This window comes from Porites lutea, chromosome 11 (assembly GCF_958299795.1).
Source record: "Porites lutea chromosome 11, jaPorLute2.1, whole genome shotgun sequence".
Classification (NCBI taxonomy): Eukaryota; Metazoa; Cnidaria; class Anthozoa; order Scleractinia; family Poritidae; genus Porites; species Porites lutea.
Window position 1 is genome coordinate 24317917 of NC_133211.1, and position 24484 is coordinate 24342400.

The 24484-nt window shown below is 40.9% G+C and overlaps 2 protein-coding genes across 4 annotated transcripts; one reads left to right on the top strand and one right to left on the bottom strand.

The window, feature by feature from the left end:
* LOC140953355 (uncharacterized) lies at positions 1-5247 on the top strand. Its single transcript, XM_073402842.1, has 3 exons — positions 1-321; positions 1462-2504; positions 3788-5247. The coding sequence occupies exons 1-3, from the start codon at positions 228-230 to the stop codon at positions 4754-4756; spliced, it is 2106 nt and encodes a 701-aa protein (XP_073258943.1). The 5' UTR covers positions 1-227; the 3' UTR covers positions 4757-5247.
* A 137-nt stretch (positions 5248-5384) lies between these two features.
* Positions 5385-22561, bottom strand: LOC140951900 (uncharacterized). 3 transcript variants are annotated; one of them, XM_073401272.1, is made up of 22 exons: positions 22351-22560; positions 17763-17804; positions 17139-17210; positions 16107-16175; positions 15572-15649; positions 13945-13989; positions 13790-13825; positions 13642-13695; positions 13207-13239; positions 12839-12874; positions 12338-12376; positions 12208-12240; positions 11361-11396; positions 11177-11251; positions 10793-10873; positions 9565-9618; positions 8774-8824; positions 8066-8146; positions 7702-7767; positions 7093-7158; positions 6814-6845; positions 5385-6429 (listed from the first exon to the last, which is right to left on the bottom strand). In XM_073401272.1, the coding sequence occupies exons 1-22, from the start codon at positions 22442-22444 to the stop codon at positions 6427-6429; spliced, it is 1176 nt and encodes a 391-aa protein (XP_073257373.1). In that variant the 5' UTR covers positions 22445-22560; the 3' UTR covers positions 5385-6426. The 3 variants fall into 3 exon arrangements, with proteins under 3 accessions (XP_073257373.1, XP_073257374.1, XP_073257375.1); XM_073401273.1 differs by lacking the exon at positions 11361-11396 and having other exon boundaries at positions 22351-22561; XM_073401274.1 differs by lacking the exon at positions 8774-8824 and having other exon boundaries at positions 22351-22561.
* Between the last annotated feature and the right edge of the window lie 1923 nt (positions 22562-24484).

Consider the following 24484-nt stretch of genomic DNA (forward strand, 5'->3'; position numbering starts at 1 on the left):
CTATGTGATGTTTGGTTGTTATCTCCGAAGCTATCTTGTGGAGGATTATGAAACTCACATTGCTTAAGACATATTCATCTCTTGGAAACCTAAAGAAAGCCGACTTCTACCAGTGTTGACCAGTTTGTTACACTTGGAATGCTTTGATATTTCTGTCTGCACAGGAAAATTTGCAGGACTACACACTCTCGCCGCCGAATCCAATAAACCAACTGTTGTTGTAGAAGATGTTTTGTGGTTCTCTCAAGGATAAACTTCTTCATACATCACGTCGTTGCTTTTTAAATAATTTTCTGCTTTTTCTTCTTGTCTTTTTTGACGGTAAGGTGTTTTGTTTGTCATTATGATTATGTCATAACTTGCTTCTTGTTGTGAATTCTTTCAACCCCTTTACTTCCCATTAATAAGTTAGTTTGCAGTAAACGTGAATGAGCCTGAATGAAATACTTTACTAGTTTTGACATAGGGACACGGTAAAAAGGCTTTTTAAGAAACAAATAACTATGTTTATGTTTTGCCTATAGAGAATAGAAATATTTTCGATACTTTTGTGCGACAGTCCAATTGTTGAAAGGCATAACAGGTGTTTGATTGAAAATTTAGTTAGAAACAAAGCGTGCACGCCGAAACAAATCTTCTACCCGCAGATTCAATTACCCAGATTGAAATACTTAAATTTTGGTCAAGAGAGCAAATTCATTAAAAAGTAGCTTTTCGACCAAAAGCAGTCTCGTACAAAAATTAATGGCTAAACTTTTCCGTTGCAGCTTCTCTATTTTATAGACGAACGTTACCGGTGGCGAAAAAATAGGGCGGGTCAAGAGAGTGTCTTTCGCTTTTATATCAAAGCGGGCTAGTGTTGCTTGAGTGCGCTCTATCTAACATAAATGGTGCTTGAAAGGGTCCAAACAGCCGAGACTCGAGATTCAATAGCTTGGTGTTGACTTCCTAAATATGTTTGTTTACCGGAATCAATGACTAAAAGCGATGCAGCGAAGGGCCGAAAAGAAATCTTACATTCGAGTTGATTCGAGTCCAACAAATCGGAACTTGATCTTAACCTCGCCTCTGAAAATACAGACAGCGTAAAAAATAAATTAACTTGTCTTAATCTACGCATAGTTAATTGAGTGGAATGGTTATGAAACCCGTCAGACTCCTTTGTTATATGTTTTTGTGGACCTGAAAGTGCACAACGCTCAAAAGAATTCCTATCATTTTGATTGTATTGACCAATAAAAACGTTGCATTAATTTATTCCGTAACAATTTGCCAACAGAAAACAAAGGATTGTGCACTTTCAGGGTGCTTCCAACATAAACTGCAGCACTGTTGTTTTTATCATTGATGTTTGCCGCTTTTCATGACCAGTCTCCTCTAATAACTATGATCTACGGGGCTTTATCGATTTGCAAAATTTATTCCATTGATATTGGCTACTGTTCTCTCCTACCAAAAAAGGAGCCAAAGATTCCACAGCACGGGGCTTACCAACGGAAGGCAGAAGGCGGCTATATCAAACAACAGCGGATCCCATTCCTCATCCAAATGCAGGGAGCTTGAAAAAATCAGAAACAACAAACCTATTAAGAAATAAGCTCCGCTTTTACAACGTACTAGCGAATTGGCCGACGAAAAGTGCAACACCACAGAGACCTTTCGAAGAGTCAGCAGTAAAGAAATCTAACACAGAAGCAAGGCCCGTGGAGCGAAAACAAAATCTGAACTTGATCCTGGATTCACGTCCGAACGCAGATAATGAGAAAGCGAGCAATTCTTCTGAAGAAGATTTCCTAGTTTCTGGAGCTTTACAAGATGAAGACCGGCTCTCTTTTGCACAAGAAAATATGCAGTCAAAAATAAATAAAATACCGACTTACAAGTACGAGGAGGGAGTTTTACGAAGAAAGCAAACACCCACTATGCTTTCGGATAACTCTGATGAAGAATTATTAGCAGCTAAAGCGGGAGTTTTCAAAATGGGAAAAGCAACACGTAAAGCTCTTTCCCTTCTTCTTTCGGAAAGTGCTTTCAGTAGAGATTCTTTAGAGTCGGAGACTGAGGTCTATCGACGAAAACAGACATCTCGTGATTCTATTCCACACCTTCCGCCAGAAAACAGTGTGAGAGAGAGCTTGGGTAGCAAGCGTGCCCTTATCTTTTCAGATGATACTGCCAAGATCTTGGAAAGAAAAACGCTGTTATATTCCGAGCCCTTTTACAGACCGACTGGCGCACTGGAAAAAAATGAACACTTAGATCCCAGACGGTTGATTTCAATATTAGGTGACCCATTACCTGTTTATAAAAGAAGTGATTTTGCTGATCAAAATGGTGTCACAATGGTGAGGATAGGTACTGTATCCCGAAGGGAGCCGCACAGTAAAGGGCGGGTAAGAAGGGCTCATCACAGAAAGGCGCATTTTCGACCTCATCGACAGGAGTTTTTGGATTCGAAAAGGGAAAATTGGGATCAAGATGAGGAAGACATTGGACAGACTATGGTAAGATTTGGTTAGTCGTAAGCAGAGCCAGAAGCGCGACAGAATCGGAGTAGTAAGAATCAGAACGTTTCCATATTTGACTCCGCTTACGACTCCATCGCTTACGATCTAGTGAAAACCAGATTGTCGGAGTCGGAAGCAGAAGCGCAAGGATAAACCAATCACAATGCACGTTCCTACGCTTTGCGATTGGTTCAGTTCATCCGCCTCTGCTTGCGACTCCGACGACCTAATTTTCACTTGATCGTAAGCGACAGAGTCAGAAGCGGAATCGGAGTCGGAGTCGGAGTCGTAATCAGAAGCGTAGAACTTAACGATCTAGTGAAAATACCGTTCTGATTCTTCTGATTCCGCTGACGACTCTGTCGTTTAGGCGATCAAGTGAAAACTGGGTCGTCGGAGTCGCAAGCAGAACCAATCACAACATGGGAACGTGTATTGTGATTGGTTTATCCTTCCGCTTGTGCTTCCGACTCCGACAATCTGTTTGTCACTCAGGATCATAAGCGGAACGTAAGCGACGGAGTCGTAAGCGGAGTCGGAAGAAAATGGAAACGTTCTAATTCTTCTGACTCTCCTTACGTTTTCGATTTTTGATTTTCACTAGGCCATAAGCGGGGACTCCGCTTACGACTCCGACTTCGACTCTGAATCCGTCGCTAGTGAAAACCAGTCTTTAAGGCCTTACTCAGCGTGTTGTACGTTTCACCTAAAATTTACAAACATTGCATGAAAGGGAGACGCTGCTTGTAGCCTTACAAAAAAACTGATGAAATACATTTTATTGCGAGTTAAGTATCACAAACAACTAATTTTTTTCTAATACTAAGAAGGTAAGTTTGAAGTTTCTTGTTTTTATGGTTTATGTCAACATTCGACTCTCTTCTTTCAACCATTGACTCGTAACTAAAAGTTACTAGCTCTTGAGTTGTAGACACTTAGTCTGGCAAACAGCCGACATTTCGTGATGCTACCACTAGTTTCCCCGAGAAATGACGCCTCGCAGAAATTCAAATTCGACACTGGTGATGCGTCAAAGCCTTTATTTGGGTAGTGCTTCTGATTCAGGTTCGCGATGAAATTTTGCTTTAAGCAATCAGAAGCACTACCCACATCTGACACGTCATCGATATCGAATTCCTGCAGTCGTTTCTCAGACGGAATTTCGCGGGGAAACCTTTGGTAACGTCGCGAAATGTCCGCTCTTTCTGAGGCTAATGAGAGCTTTGACTGTGTCTCTTTTGCAAGACTTTTCATTGTCTGTAATTATTTGATTTTGACAGGACTTCAGTGGTTTGAAACGCAGTCCTAATGAATACAGCATGCTAGAGCGCCTAATCAATGATAACACAATATCATTTGGAACCAAAGCGGAACAACTGGATAAAGAGTCCACGATAAAAGAAGTGGAAGCTCTGTCCGCCCAAAGCACTCGTCCGTATAGCGATGAGCACCTTATGGGACTACCGGACGATTTATCGACCATGGAAGTGTCGGAGGGGGAGTTACCGCCTTATGACAAACTTCCGGGCCAACACGTTGGACTAGATATTCGAAGAAATCATATCTCGAAGAAAATGGAACATAAAAGCGGCACATCTTTAAACGCAATTTCTAGTCAGGTTGGTGATGATAGGGTAAAGACTGGGAATGAAGCTGATCCCTCAGCTCGACCCAGGCTGCGGAGAAAAAAGAAGCGCTCGTTACGACACCACTTTCATCATCATCACCACTGGCGTTCGCCCTACTTTCATGTTAGGTCACAAGAATTTTCTCCTTACTACGACTACCAAGAGGAACACGAACCTATTGAGTTCATACCAAGAATAACACGTTTTATGGATTTCCCGAGATTTCCCGTCCCGAGAAGATTGCCAAAGTTTCCAATGTCATTGATGTCTGAACGATTTCTTCCGTATCCCCGCCTTCCTAAAATTGCTGAATATTCTCCCCCACAGTTGGAAACTTTAGAGCATTACCCGGAGCCACCACCTATCCCAACGGCTATTTCAGAACGTGAGAAAGCTGGTGGTAGGGAACAAGAACCCGTGGACGAATGGGCCCCGTTACCCGAACCTGTCCCCGCACCTGAACCCGCACCAATTCCTGAGCCCCCACCAATACCAGAATTGGCACCTATTAAAGAGATCCCTCCCATCAAAGAACCACAGGAAAAGACACCTCCAAATTTGGACCCCAAGAAAACATTTGATACCGGGGAAAGTAATGGTGGAGTAAAGAAGAGTTCTTGACTAAGGTGGTGTAGACTAAAGTGATTTGGCGACAATGGAGTTGGTGAACATAGATCGTTAGTAGCAATGGCGGAGTTAATTAATGTGCACAGCACAAGAGATCGCGAACCCGCTTATAACTATAAAGTGAAGGCATTTAATTCTGGCAGAATAACCATAAAGTCAAGCGCATCTTATGTTTAAATTCATTGACCATCTATATTTCAGTTAGTCAGTGGGTTTTAGAACTTGGTAGCTTGGTCCCGGGAAAATTTTTGGTATGTAACTTTCAACTCACATTGAATGGTTACTTTTTTAAACGTTTGCTCGTCTATCAATGCTTTTTCCCAATCCGTTTTAATCTTGGTGTCTTGTACCTCACATTAGCTATAGTGAAGTTCGGTGCTGTGGAATAGTCTACCTGTTGAGCTGCGGCGAGCGCGCACTCTTTCCACTTTTAAATACGGCTGCAAAGATCTCTTTTGAAATATGATCAATAACCAGTTTTCACGGCATTCAGGGAAAGCAGAAACATTTTTGTTTCTTTTGTAAGAATTTGTTTTTGGCTTTGTTGCCGTCAGGAAACATTCCATCGTCTTTTATCTTGTGGAAATCTCCTAGCGCAAGGTCTGAAGACACAGATAAAAACAGCTCAGTTGCTTCTTTTATTGAACCATTTATAACAATCTCTTTGATAGGTTATAATGATTTACAACAATAAGGAAATAATACATTCATGTAACTAATACATCATACATTTGGCGACAATAGCTATATCTATACACGTTTTTTCCTTAGGCCCTGTTTATATGAGAAAAGTTTTCCCGGGAAAGATGTTCACCCTCTCAGCTTGACCCCTTTGCCCGAGCTAAGAGTGACAACAGTGTTTAAAATGCTCTGATCGATTGTCTCTCCTTGAATGGCCAGACCCATTCTTGTCCCCAGAGCCCGTGGTTTTTTGATCACGTGGTCTTGAAACGAGGGGCTCTAGAAGCAGCCTTTACTGGATGTGAGAAAATTTCTGACATCCGGACGCGCATAAACAGAAGTTACAAATATCACTGCTCATGCTCATAACGTATTTTTGTCCCTCACCGCTCCACTGGGGAAAAAAATTTTACTTCCTGAGCTCTCTCCAGAGAGTGGCTTCTTTGGGATGTTTTGACTGCAAATTGGGCGTGGGCGAGCCAAAGTGTTAATTTGCTGAAAAGTTGACCCAGCTAGGAGGCAGCCTCCCAAGCAGGCTTTTTTAGGGCAGCAAAATTTTTGTTTGTCGTGTTAACGATTTGCCAGATGTTGTAAGGAAGTGGTGGAAAAGCTGGCTCGCTCATGGTAGATCGGGTACGCGAGTGACTCTTCTACCTGGGACATGATTTATCGATACAAACGGACTTAAGAGGAAATGTAATTTAAAGTGTTTTTGACAAAGCGGATGCCATTTTGAACCATACAAAAAATTCCAGTCGCTCTGGATAAAAAAATAGTCGCAAGTATTGTATTTCAATCTTCTGAATCTTCTTGCCTTGTACATGATTATTTCTATTGTCCCTCTACAACTTAAATTTATTAGTGCGGCCTATTTCCACTACTTGTTGTTGAACTTGCTTGCTTTTCAGTCGATGTTATGTAAGCCTCAGATTGAAGTTGGAAAAGTCGAACCAATCCTCCATGGCTGGCAAAAACATATTAGTTTACTAAAAGAAAAACCATAGAGTAATTAAAGAAAGGCGCTTATTAAGTTTCTTTTCAGGATTTAAAACCAAGAGGGCAAAAAATTCTAACTGCTTACCACGGTTGTATAAAAGCTGGATAGCGCTATCAACTGGGTAAATCACTAGCCAGCGGACAAGAAACCAATGATAGATTTCTCCACTGAACAGAGCTAAGTCACATAGAAAGAAACTGTTCTTCTATGTTGATACCTTGAGTAACCAAAGTTTTCAAGTAAACGCTTTTCTTTTGATATTCGTGCTGAATCAAACCAGTTATAAAGCGTCTCAAATACAAAAGCGTATAGCCATCGTCTTTAGTAGATCGATTTAATTCATACCTTTCTGCGCACTAAACAAAGAACTTACCATGCGCGCCTCCCCTCCACGTTGACTTTCATCTGCATAAAGGCGGGAAACAAAAAAAAAATCAGCCGCAATAACAGAATAAGGAACAAAGAGTAGCTTTTGATTATCTTTGATGCGAGTCAAAGATGTTAAAACTTAAGCTATGTCCCGTTTCTCCAAAGTACCGATAAATTTTCTGAATAAAAGCGGGGATACTAGCCGACAAATCAGTCCATTTTGTTTGATTATCTGATTTTGTTTCTTGTAAAGACTGGGGTGTTGAGCACAAAGAAAACTTACAGTCCCAAAGGAAATCCATGATTTTGTCTGGAATTTTTATCCCTCGCTTGTGAGCTTCCGCCACTTCTAAAACACAAATCAAAAAAAGGAAAACTTAAATGGCACAATCGAGAAATCTGAAAAGAAGACCACGTATTAGTCAATAATATGTAACAATTTTACTCACAGCCGGGTTGTTCAAACGTTAGATAATGCCATCCACCGGATAAATCACCATCCAGAGGATGAGTATTAGGGAAACCAATTTCATTATCCACTGGACAGAGATTTATCCAGTGCGGGATAGCGTTATTCACCTTTGAGTAAGTGGAGCCTGAAGAAAATTTTTGTGATTTCATAAGATTTCATCAGTTAGGTCTAATGTTTGTATCAGAACAACTGTTGAGTCAGTATATTTTTGTAATCTTCAACCATTGGACAAATTTTTTCAATATTCCAATATTTTACAAGAACAGAAAGGAAAAAAAAGAACAGCAACAACTTGCATAAATGATGAAAGTAAAATGCGCGCAGTAACCAAAGTAGTTTAGATTTTCGCGCTGGCCACTGACAGACGCAGAGGATTTCTGAGTCTTATTCTTTGGAAACTGTTCAGTGATTTCTACTTACTTAATTTTATCTTCTCTGCCAACTGGTCCATGAGGTATCGTTTTCGTTTCTCCAAGTCCGTTATACCTGTGATTAAAACAAGACAACATCAAAATTGAACCCTCTAATTTAAGCTACGCTTGACAAACAAATCAGTTCACTGGAGAACTGGTGGCAGGAATGATGTCTATCACACATGTTGCATCTCATACAAGTGCACCAAATCTACATACTCGCTATCAGAAACTTAAATAACTTTTCGCCCTGTGACCTCGATAGGACAGGCCTGACGTCATGAGAGAGAGAATAAAATAATCATGCTTAAAGAACGCGATATCTTTTTCTTTTGTAGAGTATCTAACCGCGAATTTACTCTAACTCGTACCTTCCTTGCCGTGAATAAGATCCTCAAGTTCTGTATCACTTGACTGCTTGTGCACGACATTGAACGAACGTGAAGTAACATCTGCAACCAGACGAGCAATGAAGAGATTTATCAATTTATGGCCAAGACGACAACTGAAGATATTAATTTATTCAGTTATAGCCGACTTTTTGCGATTGTCGGGCAACAAATAAATTGTTTCACCTCGTTTACTTGGGGCGCTTTCCAAAAGTCAGAACTGGCCGGCCGGACCATGGCTGGCCCAATCATTTTGACAAACCAAGAAGCTTTTTCCAAGAGTTTTTGCTGCAAAATCATCTCCTTCGTGCATACTATTTCGGATTTAACATGTCATATCTGGCTGGATAGTTTTGATTAAAAGTGAAATTCCCATAACGACGGGAATGGTCTGGCAAATCAGTTCTGACAAATGGAAAGGCCCATTAGATTCAAACTTTTGAAAGTGACCCCAGCCAAAAGGTTCCTCGCCAGCTGGCCTCAGTCTTTGTGAACTTCGCTCCCTTTTTTTGTTTTATATAATTATTTTATTTGAGACTTTGAACCAACACATTGCGCCACCTGGTTTCAAAGGAAGGTTAGATTTTCGACTGCAAAATATAGCAATCACGTAAAAAGGCAAAGAAAGCTCAAACATTCACCTAGTTTGTTCAAATAACCATTATAATAATATCAATGTAAATCTAGTACCTGGGAGATCAGGCGGAGGTAGTTGTGCTGAAATTTTTACGGGTTTCGAATCTAGAAAAAAAAAAAACAAACAATTCAGTCCTCTGAATGAATCAAAATCTTTTACGGCTAGGTCTCAACTGATCGAGCTGTCCCAATCTGTAGTAATTGCGGGGACAGTCCTCTCACTGATTATTGTAAAAATGTGAGTTAACGAACACTGATACTAGCCTGTGAACAAGCTCTCCGATACGTAACCAATAGACTTCTGAAAATCAAACGATACAAACAGCTCTGGCTACCGGCACGTTTGAGTTGTTTGAAAAATATTTCCCTGTGGTATTGATTTCTAGCTAACAGTCGCGCAGCATTAGACATAGTGAAAAGAGGAAAATTATAATAATGGAAGTGCAAGAACAAAGTCTGTAAAAGCAGACTAAATAGGGGTACCTCTGAAACACAGTACTTTCTTGGGGTTTTCTTTTGATTATGTTTCTCGAAGTACTTTTCAGTAGAAGAAAACAGGCTTGGGATTAGACCCACTCCCATCATACTTTCTTACCTTGCAATTTAATCCCTTTTGCGTGTAGTTTTTTCCATCTTCTAGAACACTAGCCTGCGCGCGTGTGTAGCAAGCGTTTCCGCGCGAGTTCGTCGGGAAAGGTGTTGGGACGAGAGCCAAAAGCTCCAACTTTCGCGTAATAACTCGATTAGAAACGCTTACTATGCAAGCTATCCGAACACCTGGGACAAGGAGCTTTGTGAATAATTTGGGTTAGGCATAAAACAATGCATAAACAAGAGCGGCGTACCTGGAAACCAGCTTCCACCCGACCACGAAGACACACGCTCAGCTCTGGTCATGTCTGAAACGAACAACCAAATATTGGATTTGACTGGTTAAAAAATTCCATTGACTGGCGTTTACACGCTCACAATGTTAGCCCGTTCCGGCGTTCAGAAAGTGGAGTGAGGGCCAAAGTCAGAGAGCTATTCGGATCTTGATTGCTCTCTCAGCCCTTCTGCCCGGCATCAAGTGGACTCAGCTTTTTGGCTTCACACCATCAATATGATGGCTCTCCTGTTGCTCCTGCAAGCCGATCGGGCCGGTCGTCCTCCCAGATTCTTCTCTCCATTCCTTTGTGCTCAACCTTCTAGCACTAATGTTTTTACCCAAGATATCTCGCCAGATGAGAATGAATATGTTTTTCCCCCGTTCGTTCTAATTAATTAGCTTTTGAAGTTTCTCAGCTCCCAAGATTGCACCTTTTCCGTCTTGGTCCCTGATCTGTGCCCCAGAAAGTTTTGGTGGCCCTTGGTCCAAAGGAATGCCGTAGGTGCTTTCAAGTTGGGCTCTAAAGGGGACACCAACAGTTTATTGTTCCCTGCCAGATCTCGCCAGCCCTTCTCACTATCTAAACGCCTAGAACAGGCTTGCAAAGGGCCTGGCGCATCATGGCACATTCTCGATCTGTTTGCTTCAGTGCCGTGTTTTTTCACTTTGAAAAGATTTTCACGTTAGGTACCGTATTTATTCGATTAACCGCCCTGACCGCTTATTAAATTTTTGGAACTTTAGAGTGGGCGCTTATTCGAGGTGGGCGTTTATTCGAGACTGGGCGCTTATTAAGTTTTCGCCATTTTCAGCAAGTGTAGTACGTTTATTTTGCAACAAAACAATAAATGGTAACAGCAAAACGCGAAGATGTAACAAAGCAAGGTTTCTGTAAACTACTCTGAAGAAAAGTCCGTCTTCGGGGAAGTCTCTTATTAGTACTTATTCAATTTCAATTTCAATCTCATTGTCACTCAAGGGGGTGGGGGTGGGCGCTTATTAACTTTTTCTACTTTTAGGATGGGCGTTTATTCGAGGTGGACGCTAATTCGAGGTTTGGCGCTTATTTGAATAAATACAAAATTTAATATGAAAGGTTAATTTGATATCCACTTCGGTTTGATAATGATTTGTAATTTACAGCCAGAAAATGTCCTCCAAAAAACAATACAGACATCTCAGTTAAGGTTGGGGAATGATCTTACCTGAAGGAAGCCCTCTTAAGTTCACATTGGGGTTAGGGTTTGGAAGAAATCCTTGGCGGTTTGTGTCAGATACGGTATGATCTACATTAAAAAAAATTGAAAAGTAAATCATTAAACTTATTAGTGAATTTAATGATTGATTTCAGCTATCTAGCAGCGATACATACAAAAAGGAATACCGGACGCACAGTTCGTACAGTTATTCTCCTCCTAAAGCAATACAGCGGGCAACTTGACAATGCCGCAACAAAATTGCTGAACGCGTCAAAAGAAACAATGCTTACTGTAAGATAAATTCAGAGGGCCTTTAAAAGAGTTTTCATGAACCATTTTGAGAAATCTTTTCATTGGGCAAATTTAATCAAATCAGTGTCCTAAGCTTACCAGCAGAAAGCCTCTTCAAAAGTTCCATTGGATCAGAATGAGGTAAAAAGTTTCTGCGACGTGCTTGAGAGTCATCTTGAAAAGGAGACAAAAGAGAGGTGTTACAGTTTCATAAAAAAAAAACAAGGTATTCTTTTAAGAGTGAAAAAAAAAATCAAAAACTTAAGACAGATCTTCCACTTACATGGAGGTGCATCAAATTGCTTGTCAAATCTAGTTCCTGAAATTTTTTTAAAAAGCCAACTTTTAATACGTTGTCGAAATTTAATCTTCTGAAGAAAATTAGGTATCCTCACCGTTCTTGAACTGGGGCGGGCCCGCGACCATTAGAAAACGCTGTTTTGGTTTCTCTTACTAGAAGTATTTTAGCCCAGGCCTTCCTTGTATGGAGGAGGCGATTATTTGAGCACATTTCCTCAACACCATTCTACGGCTTTCTATTATAATGGGGCCTGTTTCTCGTAAGTGTCAGTAACTATTCGGGCTCGAAATCAAAAATACCAATCAAAATTTAAAGAATAAAAGCGCCGGCGTGTCTTGGCTAACAAAACAGTTCATTTCTATCCTGCGAGCACAGGCTTCTCTTTTGCATGCCTTTTTTATTTAGCGTTTACAAAGCCGTTCAAGTCGCTGGTCAGTCGCGTAGTTAGTTTATTTACGCCCCCAAGCAAAACAAAACCGCTTGCAAAATTTCCCGCGCTTGGTGAGGGCAATCTTTTAAATATTTGCTTTTCGGTTATTTGATCGCAATAGTATTTCCGGTCGTCGCCTCTCTCCACCCCACTACTTTACTTTACCATTTTTTTATTGTTTTCAACTTTAATTTCGGGTTTCTTTTACCCACCATGTAACGACCGAGCTTCAGGAGGTACTTGAGGTGATCGGTTTAAAAGTTCGGTTCCTTGGACAGCAAACAAAACAAAAGCAAAAACGAACATTTACACAAGCAAGTTTTCCATGCTCTTGCAGAATGCTGCTCTACTTAATAAGCATGTTTAGTAAGAAAGAATACAGCATAAGTTCTGGCTCACCGTATGTCCTTCTAGCTGGAATATCGTAATAACCTTTAAGAGAAAAAAAAAACTTGTTTTAATTGACCAATTTGAATAATTCACTTAACATTATTTGAATCCAAAAATCGAGAACTCATGGCGTACTTACGAGATTTGGTCTGAAGAGGCTTGTCAAATTTCTCAAAACCTGGATTCAAGAAGGATCATTCGGAAACAAAATTACTCATTAGATTGTGAAACAAAAGAAGGACGGTCCCCAATAGGTTTTTCAGGGTCCGGGATTTCCCTTATCTGAAGCTCGGGATTCGGGATTTTTAAGCAAAATCGGGATTGAAGTATGCGCGGGAGGTGGGATGCCAAAAATAACCCTCCGGATTACGGGACTGAACGAAATTTTGGGTAGGAATTAAAGGACTGAAGGACCTTAAACGGGATCCCCTGAAAGCTCAAGAACGTGAAAAAGCCGCAAAAAGCTAACTGAGGGGAAAAGAAATCTCTAAACTGAGCCGAATTGTTGGAAGCACCTGACCCCGGGGAAAGAACGCGTGACAAACTCTAAGAACGTCTGCGCTAACCAAACGAAGGACTAGCTTTTATACCAAACTAACAGTATATAATGAGTAATTAAAGCCGTAAAAAACTTGCTTACCATATGAAGCATATTTTCTAGGGACTTCAGGGTATCCTACAAAAAAAAATCAATTAAAAGATCGAAAGAGCGCCTTGGAGCCTCATTACAGTTATGTTCTTTTTTAGGTGTTCTTCGATAAACTACTAAATTTGGCACAATATAAACAAATTGCCCGACTTGACTCTCTAAAACTGTGCTTTTGCTGAGGGTGTTTTCACCCTTGAAATTAGCTGCTTCTACGTTTTGAAATAAGACCGTTGCTCGTTAGCGGTAGGAAACACATAGAATAGAAATTCTGTCCATTAACACTGCAGAGTCCTACTCGCCTAGGCATTTGATGCTTACGTGGTGAGCAAGCTGGCAAAAATGACTTCTATGACGCTTACCATGTGTCCTCTTGAAAGGTGCTTCCGGGAATACTACAAAATAAAACTTTCGGTCAAATAAAATACATGTTTCACGAGGTTAAGTTTAACGTGATTGGGCGACCGGAATTATCCAATGGATAACGCTATCCACCTTTTGAACAACTAGGGCCTTGGGCCCGTTTCTCGAAAGTCCCGGTAACTTTTCGGGCCCGGAATCAAATATTCAAATCGAAATATAAAGAACAAGAGCGCGGGTCCTGGCTAGCAAACTACTCCATTTTGTTTCATTAACTGATAGTTGTATCATGTTAGATGCAAAACTATCGAAACCTTGATCTTAAATGTAAACGGAGACAGCTTACCGGGCCCGTTAATTGGTTAATTATCGGGACCGGTTTGAGAAACGGGCCCCTGATCGTGAAATACCGTTGAAATTTCCAAGTGTTTTATTACCTGGCTTGCGTAAAATTGGGGGCTTTTGGTAATGGGAATTAGCAGCATCGAGCTCTGGAATTAAAAAAGAAATGAATGAAATGCCGGAACAGAGTTAACAAATCAAGTAATAACGCTAAACCAATTCTGAAATAAAAACAAACCATACCCATAAGCCGTCTGTAAGCTGCGCTGTCCCTGAAATCTAGGATAATGGTAAGATATAAATAAAGATCACCGGATAAGGAAAAAACAGTTTTGGACCGAAAACGGATAAAAGTTTTTTAAGGCCAGTATACTACGCTATAAACGTTAACAGTTTACCTTGCTTTGTCTGGAGAGGTAGCCGAACAACTGAATCTGCAGAGGCTGATTAACATAATTAACACATGTTTAGTTAAAGAAGATTTGGTTAAAGAATTTGATTGGTAATTATAATGCGGAGAACGGCAATGTTAAAGAGAACAACAGCAAACCAGTTCTTATGAAACACAGACGAAATAAGCAGCCACTACATTTATAGAAATTTGTATTACACTTTCAGGGGGTAGCTACAAATTTTCCAAAGATACGCAGAGTTTTCTAAATCAATCCTACCCTGGGAGGTGGTCGTTAGGAGCCAATCAGCTGTCGGGTCCGAAATCTGGACTAAACCAATTTACCCGCAATCGCGTTCTGGGGCCCGTTTCTCGAAAGGCCTGGTAACTTTTCGGGCCCGAAATCAAATATTCAAATAGAAATACAAAGAATAAGAGCGCGGGTCCTGGCTAGAAAACTGCTCCATTTTGTTTCATTAACTGATAGTTTTAACATGTTAGATGCAAAACTACTGAAACCCCGGTCTTTAATGTAAACGGCAACAGCTTAACGGGCCCGTTAATTTTCGGGACTTTCGAGAAACGGGTCCCTGGTCCCGTGAGAGGCTTTTCGCGCGGGACACAAGAGAGCTTAAGCAACGACGACGGCGACGGCTACGAAAACGTCACTTAAAAAGTGAAGTCACGCTGCCTCAAACCTGCCTCGTACCCAGACCTCTCTCTTTTGATGAAAATGTGCGGGCAAAGGAAGGCGGGAAGGAGACAACGGGCGAGACGTGCTTCGCCTACCGTCTGTACCCTTCCCATGGTCCCTTGCGGTTCATCACCAGTCACTCGTTTCGCGCTCGCCTCTGCCATGCGAAAAACGAAGCGCCTGAGGAGGAGGCTGGCCTCAAACTTTATCGCAAAAGAAAAAAAAAGTCTCTGTCTTATGTTCACGTCCACCACAAACTGACTTAGCTTGACTTGAAATCAGGTGATTTTCACGTCGTAGTCGTGCAGTGAAAGCAAAAATGTACAAAAAAAGTATGCTGCACGTGAGTTGTTGTTTTGCTCAACAAACTTAATGCTTTTTGCTATTCTCGATGCTGTCGCCGTCGTCGTTTCTATAAAAGGGACCTTAAGATCCGAGGACAGCGACGGCAGTGAAAACGTTGCTGAAAAAGTGAATTCGCGTTCTTTCAATCTTTATCGCGATTATTCCAAGTCACTAACTTTGTCAAATGTAGGCGAACCCTCGTAAAGTTGAATTCCTAAGAACCATATCCAAGTTCAGAAAGAGAGAGGAAATTAAATCTCGTCGTCGCTTGTGTACTTCCTCTGTACATCGTCACATTAGGCATTTTCACGTCGTAGCTATATAGTCGTGCAATGACGGCAAAGAAATGTACAAAAAAGCGTGATGCACGTGCAAAATTGTTGTTTTGCTGATTAAACCTATTGCTTTTGTAGAGTTCCCGTTGCTGTCGCCGTCGTCGGATCTTAAGGTCCCTAAAGACTTGACGGAAACCGGAAACAGCGCATGAAAGTTTCTGGCACCCAGGGGGTAACTCATCCCCCCCTCCCCCCCGTCTCCAGGGAAACTTGACCAAATGCGACGGCATATACTGCAAATGAATTCGCCCTCTACTTACTATCAGTGGTTTTCTTATCCTTGTTATCTGATGTTGTCTCCTTGGTTGCATCTTTCTTTTGTTCGGTTTTTGTGAGAGCTAAAGAAAGAAAAATAATAATTATTAGCATAGAGATAGTGGTATATTTGACATGGTAGCCGAACGAGGTTAAATATACATAATTTATCAGACGTCGAACTTAGGACGCGTAGAGCCAATAAACTGAATCGTACCAAAAATAAATTTTAATAAAGTTTCCCTCGAACGAGGCTAAATATACGTCCCATGTGAAGATCCATGTGAAAATTTATTAAAATTTATTTTTGGTATGATTCAGTTTATTTGCTCTACGGGTCCTAAGTTCGACGTCTGACCCAACAGACGATCTTAATTTAATTTAGTACGCAGGGTTTCATTAATATAATAGTTTGTCTAAAGCAAATGTTGTCATTTTAGTGCTTGGGAGATCTTTCAAAGTAAACATGAAAGTTGAGTTTTGCAAAGTTGCTAAAACCAACCGCATGGTTGAATCTAAAAGGAGCCGCTGCTCACTTACTCTTTGCCAAAGTCTTGAGATTTTCCTTGGGAACTTCTCTTGTTTTACTTGTAAGCTCCTTGGGCACCTCTAAAGATAAAAGCGAACATTTACATAACATCAATGATGAAATAACCTGCAGGGTCCCAGCAAGACTTAGCACAGAAATATTCCCAGATGCTAAGGCTCAACAATTAGCGGTATTATGGCCAAATCAATTTGCTAACTAAGAATACAGGTCTTTGAACTTATATTCATTTGAAGAAATGGCTGTTAACATAATGAAAAGACTCAAACAAGGAAAATGGAGCGGCAAGAGTAGGTGGTAAACTGTAGTGCCAACACGAAACGATCCTAAGCTTTTTCTCGGTATTTCTATGATGGGGAACTTATGCAAAGACGACGGCAGAGAAAACGACGTTTAGAAAGTCAATTCACACTGGTTTAAACTTCACTGCTAGGGTTTATTTCTTAAAGATTATTCACGTTGAGAAAAAGAAAACGAAGATCGTCGTCTTGTGTTTACGTTCTCTATAAAGCGTAAAATCAAGATATTTCACTTCGTAGTCGTGCAGTGGTGACAAAGAAATGTCCCAAAAATTGTGAAACACTCGATGAGTTGTTGTTTTATTCATTAAAACTATTGATTTTTTACTGATGTTCTCGTTGCCTTCGCCAGTATACCGGTAACTGCATATATTTGCAGTATGCTTATATATCTAACTACCCTGCGAGCAGAGACCCTTCGATCTTCCTCTTCGACCTTCCTCTTCCCGACTTATCTAGGAAGATCGAAGGGCCTCTGCTCGCAGGGTAATATCTAACACGAAATGAAACAAGACTTGACAAATTAAGTTTAGTGTTGAATTATGATATCTCTCTTTCCTCTTAAGGGAAATGTTCAGGAACATGTAACAGTGTCCAAAAAACGCTACCTGAAGAAGTGGAATGTCAGTGCTGTTGGTTCCTTTACTTTAAGATTTAGTTTTAAAACAAAAAGGGACTTCCGGGCATTAAAGAATTGAAATATTGATTGAATAAACGTCACTTTACCAGTTTCGGTCTTTTTAGAAACGTCTTCCTTCGTTGATTTTGTTTGGTCATTCACACTTTTAGATGTTATATCTAAAATTAATAGAAGTAAAATATGAATTCATATTCAATCAGTTTGTTAGCTTGGGAAAAAGATTTTCGGTCTCTCAAGCGCGTGAGCTCCCCACCCATGTATTCCACACGCCTCTCGCGCGTGCAAGCTTGTTTGCTGGCTACGTTTACTTACGGCCACATGTTACGATCAAACATTCAGTCAAACCAACCCACGAACAGAGGGTCCTTTCGTCTCCTTCTTGGCAGGGTGCAGTCAAAGAGCTAAATATCTATCCCATACACAGTGTATCTGTTGCGCTAGTATCAGCTTATGCTACATCTTGTCAAATTGCCACTATTTAATAGAGGCGAAGACCATAAAAAATAACTCGTTGAAACCTTAGACAAGGATGACCGCGACCTCTTAATACAGGTCAGTCTTACAATGATTAAGGAAAATGATTTCCAGGACTTTTGTAACACGTACGTAGAGGGTGACCACTTAATACAGGTTAGCTTAATATATGATTGAGGTCGTTTCAGCGGTTCAAGAAAGAACACTTCTGAAAGAGAACTTCTTCACTGACTTACCTGTCGCATCGTCCGACACATGTGCGCTTAACTGTTGGAGTTCTGAAAAAAAAAATCACATGAGAAATTTCATTGTGCGCAGGTAAGAACTACGAAGCTTGCTGCGAGGGGGGAGGACGCTTCTCGCTCGAGCATAGCTTATATATGGCTTACGCACCACATATCTTATGCGCGTGCCACGCGCGTTAACATAAATGACAACCCATAAAAGCAGGGGCGTGGCTACCTGTACGCACGGTTCGCACGTGTGTACCTGAAAAAGACGAGAGAAAGTAAAAAGAGCAAATCAAATGAATAAAATATGATTATTTTAAGAGCACAGTTTTTAAAATTTTTGTCTTCTGAAACAAAAGACTTTTTTTCACCCTCGAAAGTCGGCTTTCAGAGAAGCGACGTGCTCATTTGTGGACCAAATCTTCAGCGATGTATCTATAGAAAAACAGGTGGGAAATAGCGCGGTATTTAGCGTAAACTCGTTGTTTTCAGGGGCATTTGCAGAATTGTGCTCACTCTGAAAAAATCCTGGATACGTCCCTAAAGGCCTGACATAAATATTGTCCTTTACCCTAGCGAGCTAACTCAGTGAACAACCGGAAAGTTAGGTTTTATTATTTTGCAACCGTAAAGCGCAGGTTTCACTTGTTGGGTCCGAGATAAACAATGCTCGAGCGCGCGAAAAAAGAACGGTAGCCTCCTCGCTCCTAGCGCGTGTCCTTCTCCCTCGCGATCCGCGCGCTCTCAGCCTGCTACAAAGACTAACGTTTCTTTAAGCCTCATTGCAAGGGACGGAAGCTTTATCTCTGGGAAAAAATGTTCCTCGGTTATAAAAAATCTACAATCTTAAGACGTTGCAGATGCAAAAATAAATAACCTAAAACAAACTGACATCCTCCAATACCTAGAAAAATGTTATAACATTGCCGTATTTTTTACTGGGCTTTTAGTAGAGGAGTTCACTTTCGTAAAGATTTGATCATTCTTCCCCAATAATTTTCTAAATAAAAGGCATATTCTTCAGGCAACAAGTTAGTCTCTCATTTTCTATAGGGATAATATATACCTGGAGTTGTGAAAACCAGGTTAGCAAACACTTTGTAATTTTTCTCAACTTCCCCTGTCTAACAGCTTGGTTGCTGTGTTGTTTGCTTATGTCGTGTTTTTTGTTTGTTTGTTTGTTTTGTGGTTAGGGATTTGTGTAGAGGTGGATGTAAACAGAATTACTATATTAACCCCCCCCCCCCCCCGCCCCCGCCTCCCTATTTTTTTCCCTGACAGTTATTTGACATCAGTGCGCGCCTAAGGCTGGTTTCGGTGCCGTCTAGCAGTTTAGTTTTAGATATTGGTCACCTTGAGAAAAGTTTTCTGGAGAACATCATGTAAAGCTCTGATATGGGGCAAAGTTGTTAGGATTCGCAGAGTCTGCATCGTCCAATATCGTATTATATTCTCGTTTCATTTCGCTAAATGGATCAATAACCCTGATCCGGGCTGAGACAGAAAGGATATTGTTCGCTTTTCTAAGGTGACCACTAAGTCTTTGGCCTCGGGAACAGGTTTTTAGGAGTCAAACGAATTAGGTGAGAGCAAAATTGCTGGTGAACTTTGACCCGGGCCAAGACGTCGTTTTTTCCTGGTGTGAAAACAAGGCTAAGGTGATCCGCCGACCGTGTGACTCCACATCCAGGAACTCGAATAAGACGAGTGTAAGAGAAAAGTCCAGAGGCGTTTATCTGGCAATAGACTGAGTTCTTCCGAGTTATTTGATGATATTTCGCTTATGTTAAACGTGAGAAGATTATGTGTGGTTGTGGATAGTCTTATCAGTGCCTCGAAAGTGTGTGATTGTGTGATTTCTGCATGGTGTTGACAGGTATGTGATCGCGTGGTTGAACTGCGGTTTACCCTGCGAGCAGTGGTTTCTCCAGAGCGTCCGGCCTGGAGTACCCTGCGAGCAGAGGCCCTTCGATCTTCATAGATAATCCTTCCCGACTTATCTAGGAAGATCGAAGGGCCTCTGCTCGCAGGGTAACTGCGGTTTGGCCAAATTAAAAATATTAATTAAAAACCACAATATTAAAATATTGTTTCGTCGGTGTTTAGCTTAGCTGATTGTACCTTGGAAAAGCGACTCTCGACTCAGGAAAATTGGATCTAGGTCTAGTTTAAGCGGGCTCTAATGGCATTGAACCATAGGCCGATTTTTGCAGATAAGAAAGTGATCATTTTGATAATTTTGCACTACGTTTCATTCAGTTTGTTGTCTATTCCATGCGGAATCCTGTTGTTTATCGAACCGCGAAAAAAGTAGTGTTTTGCTAACTATTTAAGTTGTTATGTAAGCCTTAACCAGGCACTCTTTCGCTGCGGTTTACTCAACTTAAAAATTTCTAGACTGAAATAACACCAGTTTGAAACTTTGCGAAGTCAGTTTACTGAATAAATGTTCAAAAATTTGCGTCATTTTAAATTTGGAGTCGTTGAAATGCTTCTAGGGACCATTAACTTTCTGCCCGGCGTTAGATAAAGGCTCTTAACCGGCCTTTGAATGAGTTTTATTGTTTTAAATTGCCAAGTAGTAGAATGAGTTGATATTTTTGCTAACCCGGTTTTCAAAAATCCAGGTATATATAAAAACGAGCGAAATACTCAAGCACTGCTGAAAATCGCCACACGCGATCGCCTTCCTCGCGGGTAACGATTTTTCACGCGCGCTTGTGAATTTCACTCGCTCTGCCATACCTAACAAAACTGAGAGATAACTCGTATTTTACTTATACTTTATAATATTCTTTTCAGCTTTAGTAACTACATCGGTACCAAAATTCTTTTCCGTGAAACTGAAATACCACACAAGTGTGACGTTCCTAGTCAAGGGCGGGGGAAGTGCAGTTTAGGAAATGCGGGACAAACTATTTTTCAAATGTTTTTCTTGGCGGAGGGATATAGACAGCTTGACATAATAAAAAAGATAAGGCGATAAGTGCATCATAAGTTTGTCGTTGAGTTTTGTTTTCAGATCACAACCCGCAAATAACGACGTACGATCTTAAGTTTGAAACAGAACTGATGGACAAGTAAAGAAGAAGCAGGGCAAAGGAAACAAAAAATGAAAAAGCGAGCTCTTGAAATTCCTTCCTTCGCGTGCAGTGTTTTCATGAAGGGCTGGGATAGGCTTAGCTCTTACAACTAAGCAACTTCATCTTTAACATCACGTTCAACGTTTTTCACGCTATTTGCAACGTTTCAAATAATCGCATTCACTATTTCATTATGAATTCCTGTGACTCTCAACATAAATATTTCTCTTTGACAAAACATACTTTGGGCTGCTAGACAAGACAAGATCTGATTAAGCACGGCCTATATGACGTAATTCAAAATCTTATTCACCTTTAATAGAAGTATAAAATATTTCTCACTTTTGCGGTAAGAGCTGGGAGATAATCATAGTCTTCATAGCAAGGAGAAAAAATCCCTCTCAGAAACACACTAAAGTAATTTCAGAGTTTGGTATGGTAGAATGTGCCTCGCCTCCTCTTTTAACCTATCACAAGTTGAGTGGATTATCGCGCAATGTAATTATACCCTGCGAGTGTACCTCGCAGGTCAAAAGGATGGGTGACAGCTAAAAAAATTTCGTTTTCTATCCTACGAAGACGAAAACATACCACTGGAGAAAAGAAATTAAATTTTTACATCTTTTATAGTCTACATGATTTCGTATTTAATGTGAGGATTTTCTAATGCTTATCAGATAATCATGCCTTGGCTTCATAGCCACTAAAATAAAACAGACTTCGTGTACATCTGCCACTATGTTATAAACACCAAACGAAACGGACAAATTCTGCCCAATTTTTGCCTTTCACTGGCTTCTTTAACAATACTTTGATATATTTTCAAAGCATGCTTAACAACAGTCGTAACCTCAACGTATTTTCACAAAAACTGCTGTCTATTCTTTAACCAACAATTACTGAACAGACTATAGTTGGACTACAGGGTTGAAATGGCTCACTAGGTGGGAACTAAGCCTGTGTGTTGTATGATCGGAATGATTATCATCGAGGAGAACACGTACTCATCAGACTCATCGTAATAGACTGAAGCTGACTGAGAAACAGCATCACCGGCACAGCTATGAATTAGTATGACTACCACATTGGAATCCTGTTTTCGAACTACCTTGGAAAAGCAAATTGGTTCGAATTATCGGGAAATTGAAAATCGGCCCGGGGTGAAACTACAGTGTTTGACTGGGGAAGTCGGGGAAGTTAGGTTTGGTTCGAATTATCGGGAATTTCGAAAAACCCAGGGCTACTCAGGGTTCGAGAGAACCGATTTCTACTGTATATGTAAAAGAGGTAATTAGAAATAATTTAAGACAATTTTAGATAATCGCGTCCCACTTGATAACAACCATCTGTTGCGCTGTAAAGCGCGGTCAACATTTGTGCCATGCTGTAGGACAGTTATGCAACGTAGGAAATATGTGTATTAACATAAAAGTAAAAGATCAAATGAAACCATTGTTTTCTACTGTCCTTGCGCTTGATAGGCGATGAACGCCGCTTAAATAACGACTTACCTTTCTCGATTTCCTCCAAGCTAAGTTCTGGTGACGGGCGCCCAGACGCCAACAAGATAAAAGCTAAAATGAGAATGAGGCGAACAGACAACATTCTGTAAAACGACTATAATCAAGCCGACAAGCGCTAAAAAAAAGTTCTTGTGCCGCTCTTCGACTTGTAGCGTCTGTTTCTTGATTTGAAAGGACGCGAGTGAAACTAAAGTAGTATTTCAAAACCGAGATAAATTTCTGTCAACCAATCAGCGAATGATATTTTAATATACAACGAGGGTACTGTTTCACATCATATCAATAACACATAATTAGCAGACGTCTTGACATTTGCTTTTATAATTTATGATAAACTATACAGAAAGGTCAAAGAGCCATCCCCAGATGATTCGGACACAGCATGCAGAGAGTACGTACCGATGTTACATTTTCTTTATTCAAAAGCGCCGGCTATTATAGTTGTTATTATACATTGTACTCATTATCTTTCTTTCCATTGGCTAAGAGCCTACAGTTAATTTTGGAAAGCAGCGCAACCCACAGATTGGTTAGCCTACGTGTAGCCGCACCTAGACAAGTTTCCAAACCTTTCGCGACTTCGTCGCTCGCGGTCGGCCGCTTCGCGGCCAAACAAGGCTCGCTGCGCTCGCCAAGAGGTCGACTTGTAGTAAGTCTAACCGCACCCTCCCCCCGACGAAAGAAAAACGGAGAGAGGGAGCTCCCTCTCTCCGTTTAACACTTACCTCAACCTTGATTATTTCGGATATCACAAAAACCTCATCCAATAATTGTTCACAATTTCACTTAAAATTTCTTCCAGTGGTTAATGGTCGTCGAGGTTTACCGCGCAGCCCTGAAGGGGGTGGGGAAGAGGTACTCCGTGCTCCCTACAGTGACCTTGGGGGAGGCTCCTCCCGAATAGGGTGCCTTTTTCAGGCCTCAGGTACATGAAAGGATAGGGATTTCACTAGTTAAAATAAGGGTAGGGAAATCTGTCATTTCGGTCTATAAAGAGGCCCAAAAGGGGTGCATTTTATGGCTGCGCGAAAGTCGAGAAGCCATTCTATAATAGTCCACGTTAGATATATTAAAATTCTAACATGACTCTTAGGCTTTGTGATCATTTTTCTATATTTGTTTGGTTTTCGTTGTGCTCAGGTCTCTTCTGAGAATTGCGAGACAATGGAGTCGTGAAAAATTTGCAATTTTGACCCTAAAGCCTTGGCCTGTAGTCACTCAAAATACCTGTTATGTAGAAAATAAATAGCAATTTACACCACCCTCGTGACTTCCCAACAATTTTTGTCCAGCGTTGTTAGCGTGGTTGTGCTGGTAGGATTTTCTTAACAGATTCTACTGATGTTATTCCTGTTAATTGTCTATTTCCTTCAGCCTCTTACGGACCTTACTCGCTTGACAGGAACTTGCTACCAGCGAATTCTGACGGTTAGCAAACAGGAGAGTATCATGGAGCTGAGGGGCATGATCGAACCGTCATCTCAACTTTGAGACCAAATGAAATTAGTCGGGAACTTGCCACCGACAAACATTCCTTCCTACATTAGATTCGTAACCTGTAAGCGAAAGCAAAAAGTGAAGACGGTTTGGTCAGCTTGTTTGCCGGCAACACTATAGCCTTTGCCAGTCTCTCGGTCAGTGCAGACGAGCGAAAAAGCGAGCGAGCGAGCAAAAAACGGCGGAAAGAGGGAAAAAGGAGAAACTCCACATCGGCTCCTCGTATCTCCGAAGCCCCAAGGCTGTTTTCACGCATTTTGTCTCGGTCCGCTATCCCTACTATCTTGGAATCTGGAACAGGTTAGCTACCGTAAGATGTTCCGGGGAGGAAAAGAGAATGTGGAAAAAGAAAACAAATTAAAAGGCCTTTATATTGTAGTTCGTGTGAAATTTTCTTTCGATCCTTTTTCAGTCTCATCAACAGCCCTCCAGGTTTCGAAACTGATATAGAAAAAAATGATAGATATGATCCTAGGCTGGGTTCAAACTGAAAGAACCTGTCCTTCATCGCCCGGTGATCATGGTTCGAATTCTAACACTTAGAAAATACAAAGTACCTGAAGAAAGCCAATTAGAGAAAAGAGGGACAGAGTCCTTGCGCCTGGTCTTTTCTTGGGCTCGAACT

Bases quoted from the DNA above. Each gene is read 5' to 3' on its own strand.
- LOC140953355 (XM_073402842.1), top strand. From the start codon at position 228: ATGTTTTGTGGTTCTCTCAAGGATAAACTTCTTCATACATCACGTCGT. The intron at 322-1,461 runs GTAAGGTGTTTT...CTACCAAAAAAG, and splicing joins TCTTCTTGTCTTTTTTGACG to GAGCCAAAGATTCCACAGCA. The intron at 2,505-3,787 runs GTAAGATTTGGT...TGATTTTGACAG, and splicing joins AAGACATTGGACAGACTATG to GACTTCAGTGGTTTGAAACG.
- LOC140951900 (XM_073401272.1), bottom strand. From the start codon at position 22,444: ATGTTGTCTGTTCGCCTCATTCTCATTTTAGCTTTTATCTTGTTGGCG. The intron at 11,397-12,207 runs GTGAGCCAGAAC...AAAAAATTTCAG, and splicing joins TCCAGCTAGAAGGACATACG to GAACTAGATTTGACAAGCAA. The intron at 11,252-11,360 runs GTAAGTGGAAGA...CTCCTTTTCAAG, and splicing joins GCAATTTGATGCACCTCCAT to ATGACTCTCAAGCACGTCGC.